The 11,089-nt window shown below is 37.9% G+C and overlaps 2 protein-coding genes across 6 annotated transcripts; one reads left to right on the plus strand and one right to left on the minus strand.

Moving 5' to 3' along the window:
* Window positions 1-1,091: 1,091 nt before the first annotated feature.
* On the minus strand, window positions 1,092-8,012 carry LOC111867657 (transcription termination factor 4, mitochondrial). Of its 5 annotated transcripts, none has more exons than XM_023857697.1 (3): window positions 7,979-8,012; window positions 4,275-5,039; window positions 1,092-1,509 (listed from the first exon to the last, which is right to left on the minus strand). In XM_023857697.1, the coding sequence occupies exons 2-3, from the start codon at window positions 5,030-5,032 to the stop codon at window positions 1,269-1,271; spliced, it is 999 nt and encodes a 332-aa protein (XP_023713465.1). In that variant the 5' UTR covers window positions 5,033-5,039; window positions 7,979-8,012; the 3' UTR covers window positions 1,092-1,268. The 5 variants fall into 5 exon arrangements, with proteins under 5 accessions (XP_023713465.1, XP_023713457.1, XP_023713482.1 ...); XM_023857689.1 differs by having other exon boundaries at window positions 7,912-8,011; XM_023857714.2 differs by lacking the exon at window positions 7,979-8,012 and adding an exon at window positions 7,803-7,888.
* Window positions 8,013-8,069: 57 nt separating this feature from the next.
* LOC111867676 (RNA-binding protein 7) lies at window positions 8,070-10,299 on the plus strand. Its single transcript, XM_023857727.2, has 2 exons — window positions 8,070-8,328; window positions 8,430-10,299. Exons 1-2 carry the CDS (start codon window positions 8,245-8,247, stop codon window positions 9,057-9,059), a joined length of 714 nt encoding a protein of 237 aa, XP_023713495.1. The 5' UTR covers window positions 8,070-8,244; the 3' UTR covers window positions 9,060-10,299.
* Window positions 10,300-11,089: the final 790 nt, after the last annotated feature.

Below are 11,089 nucleotides of genomic sequence, written 5' to 3' on the forward strand. Positions count from 1 at the left end.
TACGGATGCAGATGTTGGTACACCAGGATCCGCAGCTCGTGGACACCTCAACAGTAATCACACAAACCCTCTGCCATCTAGCGGGAAAAGTATTAACCCGGTACGTTCGAATCGTTCGAATTTCCCGCCCGCGCATGAATCCCTAAGTCTGTTGGACTTTTTTCCCCCTTATTTATTTGGCATTCATAATTGCTACAAATGTAACACATCATTAAATACATCATTCTTGAAATCCTTTTGCTAAAGGATTCGAATTGTCGACAACATGTAATCACGCTTTACATGGTTAATCTACAATTAAAATATAACACACACTAATGAAACATAAATAATCAAATGAGGTACAATACGTAAATCGAAATGCATGCCAACCTTATGAGTTCATCAAGAGAATTTTAAGAGTATTACAATAAATCAAGAGTCCTACACATGGCCATGTCGACAGGCACAGCAATTTAAATACTGCAAGCAACCATTTGTTGTTTCCATTGCTGAATAGAGGCTTTGCTATGCTTACTACTGTCCCACTAAGAGGAACTCATACAGTGTATAGAATGGATATAGTACAAATAATTTTAGCCCATGTTTAAACTCTTTAGATCCATCTAATTTTCCTAATTCCAAATTCAGTCTCTTATACCCATACTGATAACAGTTTCTTAAAAGTTCAGAATAGAATGATGTTGACATAATGGTACACGACAGGCACAGCAGGCACTGGTGATGATACCCTGATTTTTACTAAGCACAGCTAAATTTCATATTGGAACTCTGGTATATATTTTGGCTACAGAGAATTCCCAATGCCCATTATTGGGCGGCAGATTTTCAGCATAACAAATATGGCTGGCACTATTCAAATTTGTTTTCATTCAGAAAACTTCAATTATACTTAAATTGCACGATTGGAACAAACGCCTACAATCACACAAAATACTTGTACCTTCAAGAAGGAAATAATTCCTGCATAGCATTCTGTGTAGGTTGCAGCGCAATTAATTTGTCTAATAATGTACTCACATTTCTAATATGGTTGCATGCCATGGACCATTAGTGCATCCCAATATCATTTACGAAAGGAAAGTTGTATATACTCATCCACAGAATATTTTAAGTTTTAATACCTGTCTTCTTGCCTTAGATACAAATTTCTGAGCAATGACACTATCTTCAAATCAGACATGTTACCATCAGTACAGTGGTGTGCCTTCATTTCTGAAAATTTATTGTATTACATTTTATGGTTGTTATTATTATACATAAAGCAATCATTCACCATCGTATAGTTCATCTTCATTTTCACTGTTATCTTCCATGTCTAGTTCTTCCTTGTACATTTCACGAAACACTTCAAGTTCTTCAAGTGTGAGGTCAGGGGCAACTTCTGAAATAAACATCTCATCACTAGTGTCTGTGATATGACTAAGACTTGGATTCTTGCTCCAGGGTTGCTGTCTTTGCTCCACTTTGGTTCCCTTGACCTTTCCTGGTGTCACATAAATACCAGCCCTGTACAAAACATAGATTACAAAATAAATACTGAAAATGTTTTTTTTCCATATAGGTAGAGAAATTTGTTAGCATAAACTTGTTAGGGAAATGGGGAGCAGAATTATAACAGAATTATCAGTGACATATGGCCATTCTTGAGTTCAGTAAAATTTTGTATGCTTGCTGGATGTGATATGAGATAAATATGGAAGTAAACCTTCCCACTTCAAGTGTACAGGTATTTAGAACACATTTCACAACTACTTAAGTACCTCTGGAAACTTTTATGTTAGGACATAAATGAGAATAGGTGATGTGGTCACGTGATACACTGCATGGTCGAAACTGTTTCAGATCTGTAAGGACATTTTAGAACATTCATAGAAATGAAGTCTGGTGGCGTTAAAATGAGAGTTTGCCGTGCAGTGAATGATTGTACTAAAGTGACATAACATTACACTTCTCAGAGGGGCTCAAAACTGACTGAAGTTCAGCGACATGCCATTCCATTCCTCAGTTGGGTCCAAAACTGAATTAAGTGACATGCTATCCTATTTCCCAGGAGGACCCAAAACTGACAGGCAGGCCAAAATCTGACTGAAGTAAAATTATACACTTTCCTATTTCTCATGTGGGCCCAAAAGCAACCAGAGAGGTTGCACTTCACACCCTGAAAACATATAGGGCAGTAAGGGCATAGCTCCATGCATCCATAACCTTGGCACTACATGGAGAGTGGTCAGCTGCATGTCCTGGCTACTTCAAGCCTCAGAAAAAATAGACCATATACGAGGGGGTACCCAAAAGAAACCGAACTTATTTTTTTTTTAACTTATTTATTCAAATTTTAAGCACAGACCTTCAATCCCCTTCAAAGTACTCTCCACTTACACTAATACACTTGTCTAGTCTTTTATTCTATTTTTCAAAACATTGTCTAGATTCATCTTTTGAGATGCTTGACAGCGCCTACGTCGTTTTTTTCCTCCACCTCAGCAACATCAGCAAAACGCTGAAAAAAAGTTTTGATCATTTCGGGACTCTTCTTTCAAAGCACAGCATGCTTCCACGCGACCTTGTTTTTGTTCAGCAGTCAGCAGTCGTGGCACGAATTTCGCAGCCACCCTTTTCATTCCCAAATCTTCTGTCAAAATTCGCTGAACTGAGCTCCAAGTCACTCCCGACAGCTCCATAATTTCTTCAATGGTCCCTCGTCGATCTTCCTTGATGATTTCACGAATTTTTTCAACATTTTCATGTGTTCGGGCCATTGCAAAAACAACGATCACACAGAACAGTTGTCCCTATAAACGCTGCCGAAACTAGTCCTTACCTTCTGAAGCAACGGTAGTCGGCTTATCGACTCAGGAATGTTAGCTCTATGCACTCATAGCGGCAAAACGCAGTACTACAAAAGCTCTGCCCACAAAAAGATTCGTTCGGTTTCTTTTGGGTACCCCATCGTATACTCATCGGTTATAAGGCTGGTTTGGTCTCAGAGCTGATATGGAAGGTGTGGAGAGCAGATAAATATTTTGCCCATTCCAGAAATTGAACCCCGACTGTTTGGTCACCCATTCTGTAGCTTAGTCTCTGTACCAACTGAGATATCCTGACTCCAAGGCACTGAATGGTAGCACACATAAATGGAAAAGGTCAAGGCATTACTCTAATGTTCTGAGATGCAGATGGTTGCTATTTATCAGCATCCTGCTACATGGAAAAGTAACCAGTGTGCGCCTTACTATGACCACATGCTAGAAACATAAAGGCTATTTATAAGAAACTTCCAAAACCAACCAAGCAAACTTTGTACTTCCAGACCGTAAAAAATAATATGTATAATATAAACTCCGTCATAAATGTAACACTTTATTGTAGTTCTTGTCCCCCCTCTTTTACACTACATGTTTGTTGTGTTGTGACGGTCAATAAAGAGTTGAACATTACAATTGATATAGTACCTTACATAACCCATAACACTGTACAATAAAACAACTTTTCATCTGCTGTTAAGAAAATGAGTGATTCTAATAAATTTGAATTTGTTGAATTTCAATTTCAGCTTGAATACTGAGTATCACCGACCACTTTCAAAGAAAAGCATAAAAATTTAACACACAGCAAGGCATGAGATAGATGGCCGGCTATGAAGTGCCAGTTTTGACCAATCACAGCACAACATGTTGACCTCCTGACAATTGTTGAGTGACCTATTAACCAACAGCTGCATTCTTACCACTCTCATAGCCAATGATTTATCAGTTGTTAAGACATTTTCATATTTTTAAAATAACTAATGTAGTTCTGCAAAATGAACTATGGATGAAAGAAAATTTTCAGTAAAATTTTCATAATCTGTGCATAATGTACTGAAATACATCAACTGTTACATCAACAAGAATATCAGTATTAAAGTAATCAATCAACTGCCATGTTTTCCATGGCACAGACTTCATTCCCATAGTTCATTCTTTCAGCATTTTTTAGTCTATAGGCTATTAGCAGTACTGCATTAACTGCAGAGGTTATTCGGTATGAAATACAATGACAATGATTATACACAATGAATTACAAAGGACAGGAGAGCAAGTGGTTCTTAAGGTAGTATCAGAAATCTGTTGAAAAAGACGCTGAGAAACTATGAAAATTTCTCATGGTATATGGTCTCTAGCCACAATTCAAACCAGGTCCTTCCAAAATGCATGTCAGATGCTTTACTGTTTTCAACGTAAAAAATGCTCTAGTATCTACATAACATAATGACTGTACATGATACAAACCTTTGTAAAAATATGTGCCTAGTCTGAATTTCGTCCAAACTACGATTGAACATATAACACTTAGTTAAGTTTTCCTTTTTTGTGTCAATTTTCATAACTTTTTCTACATAATCCAACTTTGCTTCCACATCTTTCCAGTTTGCAAAGAGAACACCAGGGCAGTTTTGTAGCAATTTTACAACATTTTTTCCGCGTGACTTCCCTAATGATAATAACAGTGGTATTCTGCGTGACAGTTCATTTCCAGTAACAGACAGAAAGTGAGGGCAAGCTGCCAGTAGATCCAACACATTGTCATATCCAAGTTGACAATTCATCCACTGTGCCATAGACAAATTTAATTCATTATTTTCCAGCAGTGTAAATAAATATGGATATGCAGCCACCATACTTAAGCAGTGTCTTTGTGTAAATCCGTACAATTTTAATTCCTTGAAACAGTTCTCCCATTGCAATGGTGATCTATTCAATAACTCTGGTGATATATCTAAAGCATTTATTACATCACTAGGTGTAACGCCTTCCTTCACAGTCATTTCTAGTAATGATACTACTCTGGGGTCTTCGAGCCTGTGGATAGTATCCTGCTCTGATGAGTTGCTAACAGCTGTACAGTAATATCTGTGTGATTCTCTTCCCATCATTGAGCTATATCCCAAAATTCTGTCCTTCCATTTTGTGGCATTTGTTCCATTTTGACATGAACAGGTCCTTCTCCATACCAGCAATACAAGTGATGCTCTCCTTAGGCTGTGCATATTTTATCTGGAAAATAACAAATAATTATATTCCTGTTATTGCATTAGCAAGTGTTAATTAGAGTCAGTGAGCAAAGGAATATCCTACATGAAATAAGAAAATGGAAGGCTAATTGGATTGGTCATATCTTGCACAGTAACTGCCTTCTAAAAGAAGTTATTGAAGGATAGATAGAGGGGAGGATAGAAGTGACCAGAAGATGTAAGAAGATGCTGGATGACCTTGGGGACAGAAGAGGATATTCTCATTTGAAGGAGAAAGCTCTAGATCACATTAAGTGGAGGAACTGTTTTGGAAGAGACTGTGGACCTGTCATCTGACAGATTACTGATGAATGAATGAATTGCATTAGCACCACGAAGCCTTCAATGAGGAAAAGACTCACCATCACCATAAGGTAGTGGCCTTGAGACAGGCTGATCGCAACTGTGTATAGGATTAAGAAACTGAAAAAGTGGCCAAGGTCTAGAAAAAAGGACTGGAGGGAGAGAGAGCTACCAGGACCATATCTTAATCAAGCTTCACCCTTCACAAGTATATTTCTCTTAGATCATTTTTGCCTACTTTCCTTATATGAACAAAATAAAATGATGTAATGTTGTATTTCACATTGCAGATATACACTGAGAGTAAGAGGCAATGACTCCCATAGTGGTGGAACTATGCGCGGTGTTAGAATTGGGACAGATAAAATAAATAATCTTAACAAGTTTTTAGTATATAAATATTTATTATAACTGTTGAACATTTTTAAATAGTTTTTAAATTTTACAATGACATAATGGCAAGCAATGAAATAGATTAACATAAATGGAGCACCTGATGATGGCACTATAGTGAAGAAACATGTTGTGAAATAACAAGCGAAACTGAGTGCACTAAAAGACGGACACTGCATACATATCATGGACGAAAATAAAATGAGCTTCAAGAGATCACCTTTCCATCTGAATGTCTGTGTATCCCCTGCTAACTCCAGAACACCAGAATAGTGGAGCCAAAAGAGACAACCATTACAGTACCATGTAAATGTGTGACATGACACCAATAAGCTGGAACAGTGCAGCAAGCAGACCTCAAGTTGAAACATGTGGATGGACATATACACATCTGCAGTCATGGATGCGCATTGTGTAAAGAATGCATAATAATAAGTTAAAGAAATATTTTCTTGCAAGTTCTTGCTCAACACTCATTCATACACAAACCACAGTCACGGGAAAGGAAGTGAAAGGGTTAATAATAGTTCCATTATCTTTGCCATTTGACATTAATTTCATCACAATCTATTTTCTTTCCTTCTCTAAGTCTTAAACACAATCATAAGCATCAGTATATGACAGTTTATAATGCGCTGTTCTGTATACAATATTTCAGAATTCTAAAGCAAAAATTTCTGGTGACAATTAAATAGGTCAGTTGGTATAGCAACGGCCTACAGTCTGGAAGGCCTGGATTCGATTCTTGACGCGCAAGAGATTTTTCTCTTCTCCACAGCATCCAGACTAGCTCTGGGGCCCAACCAGCCTCCTATCTAACAGGTACGAAGGGCTCTTTATTGGGTGGGGTTAAAGTGGCTGGGTTGTGAGGCTGACCACTCACCTCCAACTAGTGCTGAAGTCAAGAATGATGGAACTAAAACTCATCTCTCCCACACAACTTCATGGTGTGGTATTTAATTAATTAAGCACAAGGCAACTTTTACCTTTACCTTATACTTAAATGTTAGAAACATGTTCTGTAGCCACACAGCTTAAAACATACCACTTCTTACATGCAAAACAATTCCTGTGAAGAGGGATGTTATTAATATAGTATTTAAAGCAACACATGAGAAAAATGTGATTACCTTAATTTACAGCAGTATAATAAAACTGAACATGCTCACAGGACGCTTTTACAGGCTAAACAAAAAATATTTTTGTTTGTTACTTTGTTACAGTACTTTTTCAGGAAATGAAAGTGAAGTGTTGAGGCCTTGTAGCACAGGCCCATAACATCAGGGTTAAACTAGTCAGAGTTTGCAAAGATACAAGGAAAATTTCTCTCAAGACTGAGGAAAGGTTTTCAACAAAAATTTGTCAGAATTACCGGGTTCTTGGACTTTGTCCACTGTCCAATATTACAGAAACTAGAGAACACATTTCAGAAACTGGATCTCTTTCCATCATCAGGTGACAGCAGTAAGAAACCTACTCTGCTGGGTCCCTTAGAAAGAGCTAACCTTGTTTATCTAGTTTCTAGAATAGGAGATGTTGGACAAAGTCCAAAAACCCAGTAATTCTGAGTATTATACACCATCACCCTCTAGAATCTACAACAAAATATATTTATTAATTATGAAAATAACCGGTGGCTGCATGTAGCCACAAATAATAATCATTGCATGATATAATCCCAGTCAGTTAATGATGATCCCAATGCTGAGTCAAACAGATCACTGGTAACAAAAAAAACTAATATTTTGGTAATTCTCGGTTCTCATTTAATGGTGATATTCAACATTTCTTCCTGGCATAATCAAACATGGTAACATAAATATACCATCATCACTTTTCTTTTCAGTTCATCATACACAATCTCTAATCCATACCAAGTTACCTAACCTTGAGCGGTGTCTTCGCGCCCGACAATATTATTCTCTAGTGCTACACCAACCTGCTTGGTCCCTAGTGAATATGTCTTTAAATCATTTATCGTTAATTATAAGGATAATATGAATAATGGAAAAATAGTCACTTCGGTATGTGAAACACAAAATGAACATACTATATGCAGTCTTGTACTATGGGCACCTCTGTACGTAAACACGGACCCTCATAGGCTGTAACCATTTTCCAACTAAATTTTGAACTTTAAAAATGAATTCCCTGCTTACCACTCCTTATTTAACTTATTTAGTTGATCTGAGATATCTCCAATGTCTGCAGACATCTACCACTTACTTTAATGACCAACTAAACAGTGGCCCTAACGCCCTACACTGCCCTACACATAACCTGGCAACCCATATGTAAACGTTCGCTTGTAGTTTAGCGGGCGGTGACAGGGAAGAGTGTTTTCCATTTCGCGTTGAGCCATTTAACAATGTGCCGACAACTGCCCTGGGTTCTGCGAAGCTGATCGAGTTCTTGTATTAACGTGTTGATCTTTCATCAAAAATCAGATCATCAGCACTCGTCATAAGTTGGTTTGTCTGTTTTATTTTGCAATGGAAAGAGATTGTAGAACGGTCTGGTGTGGCAATCTGTCGGAGAAAGTTACAGAACCGTTGTTGTACGAGCTGTTTCTTCAGGTACGTTGAATTTCATGATAGTTTGCAGTAATCGTAAATATTGCGATTGCATATTATTAAAATGGAAAATATTGATTAAGCTTTTGTTTTCATTTTTCTAGGCTGGTCCACTGGAAAACGTACGAATACCGAAGGACAGGGATGGAAGACAACGCAACTTTGGCTTCGTTACTTTCAGACATGAGTGTTCAGTGCCCTATTCTGTAGCATTATTTGAAGGAACAGATTTGTTCAACAAGATTTTAATTTTGCAATCAAAAAATGGTACAAACAGTGATGCTCCCCAGAGGGAGGTTGACTTGAATAATTCTTATGCATATGAAAGACAACGTACCCAGTCTGTTCCAATCAATTTTGGAAGTACTTCAGCTGCACCTGCAGGACCAGATTACAATATGTTATTCCATCTCGGACAGCAGATGTTAATTCCAGGGTCTTTGGGTTCAGTGCCGTTCCAGCTGAATCACTATAATTTTACTTCAGACAACAGTCCACCTGTGTATAGAAGTCAGATGAACAGTTCATACTATTTAGGTGGAAATCTTGAAAAAGTGTCCAGAACTAGCTATAACCGTGGGCGCAACAGAAATCACCCTTATGCTCATGGTGGTGGGTCTAGAGGTTATGAAGACAGTCACAGAAGTAAGTCAGATGCTAGCAAATTGCGTGATCACCATCGTGACCATCATGACAGTGAACGTCAGGCGAGTGGCAGAAGACGACGCCGCTAAGGAAAGCATGCATTTCAGAACGTCAAAAGAAATTATAATTAAACTACACTGAAAATAATATGCAAAGCATAGGTACATATTTGAATTGGGGTTTACAAAATATTGTTGATGAAATATTCCAGTTTTATAACTCACTCATTCACCTCCATATTTAACGCAACTGAAAACTGTTCACGGTCCCTCTTTAATTTCAAATAACATTAAAAACACATGAATTGCTAAATGTTTCGGCCTTACTTGGCCATCTTCAGGCAATGGTTCACTTTTTAGAAACCATCACACTACACTAGCTCCTAAGTCAATATATTTCCATGCTGTTGCATGTCATTCACACTAAAAAGTGTTTGTTTGAGAATAAAACTCTCAATTTGGGGTTACTTTCCTTTTGCGGTGTCCATGTTTGTGCTCCTTCGTGTGTAGTGTTGTTATGTATGCTGTACTGGCTTGTAGGTTTTTCCATTCTGTTAGACTAGTTATGTTGTCAAGTGGTTCATGTGTGTGTGTAGTATCTGCACTGATAATAACACTACATCGACATTCTTATGAACTGCACAAATAATACACATAATTCCCACACTGAAAATGGAATGCAGTGAAACTAAATCCAGCAACAAGAAGCACTCTCAAGCAAATATCTTTTAAATGAATGGATGATGATCACAATGAAAATAACATTAAGATATTAATTTTAATTCCAAGTTTAATTAATTTTAATTAGGAAATATGGTGTTACCCATTATACATAACTTTGACATACATTGCAACAGTGTTAGCAAGACAACACTCGCTGATGACAGTATATGGCCAAAACATGTACTGAGGAAGAAGGGTTACTAGATAATAGTTTTGCATTTAAGAGGAAATATGTATGTACAAAAGATATATTAATGCAACAGGATTCTGAAATACAATAAAACAGAACATAATGTGGCGCAAACCATGTAGCTGTTTGTAAATCACAGTTGCAGACTATGAGTCTTGTCAGTTTTTTTTTAAAATAGCAACAGGGAAATACAATCTTATGTATTCAGGAGTATGCATGTGAAGAAACTATTATGGCTAGCGATACTGTCCTCAATTTAAACATACTGATGTGGATATTTTTTCATAATTCTAAGATTCTGCAGTATGTTTTTGATATCTTGTCATGGATGATTGTATGGTTTCAGTTTTTGGAGTTCCACATAGGTCATGTAGGAGTCAAACTTTCAGTAATAAATTGATTCTTCAGCTGCTCTAATTGCAATTGCTTACCATGTATTTGAGGAGCTGGAATAGCACAGTTGGTAGAGTGACTGGCTATGGGCTGGACGGCTGAGGGGTCAGAGTTCTAGTCCTGGTAGGGTTAAGAATTTTCTCTTCTCCACATCTTCCAGACTGGCTCTGGGGCCCACCCAGCCTCCTGTTCAATGGGTATCAGGGGCTCTTTCCCTGGCAGTAAAGCAGCCGGGGTGTGAAGCTGACGAGTCACATCCAACTAGTGCCGAGGTCAAGAAAATGTGGATCTATACATCCACTCCTCAGTATGTCTTCATGGTGTAGCGCTTAATTAGTTAAGCACAGGGACAACTATGCGTTTTAGTTTTATTGTGTATTTGCTTATATAATCTTTTTGCCTTAATTAAGTATGAATTTTTTCCTGTGGTGCAGTTCCATATTGACTTCTCTCTGTATGTTATGTTCTGTGACTGGGATGTCATGTATTTTGTTTGTGTGAAGAGGCAGCATATTTGCTATAGTGACTGGCTATGGGCTGGATGACTGAGGGATCAGATTTTGAGTCCTGGTACGGTCAAGAATTTTGTCTTCTCCACATTGTCTGCGCCAGCTCTGGGTGCATATCGAGGGCTCTTTCTCCAGTAAAGTGTAAAGGGTAAAGTGGCCGGGATGTGAAGCTGACCCCTCACCTCCAGCTGGTGCCGAAGGCCCGAAAATATGGATTTATACATCCACTCCCCTATATGCCTTCATGGGGTACTGCTTAATTAGTTAAGCACATGGAAGGTAAAGAGTAAATTGAAGATACTGGG

Source organism: Cryptotermes secundus, unplaced genomic scaffold (genome assembly GCF_002891405.2).
Source record: "Cryptotermes secundus unplaced genomic scaffold, Csec_1.0 scaffold519, whole genome shotgun sequence".
In the NCBI taxonomy this organism is placed as follows: Eukaryota; Metazoa; Arthropoda; class Insecta; order Blattodea; family Kalotermitidae; genus Cryptotermes; species Cryptotermes secundus.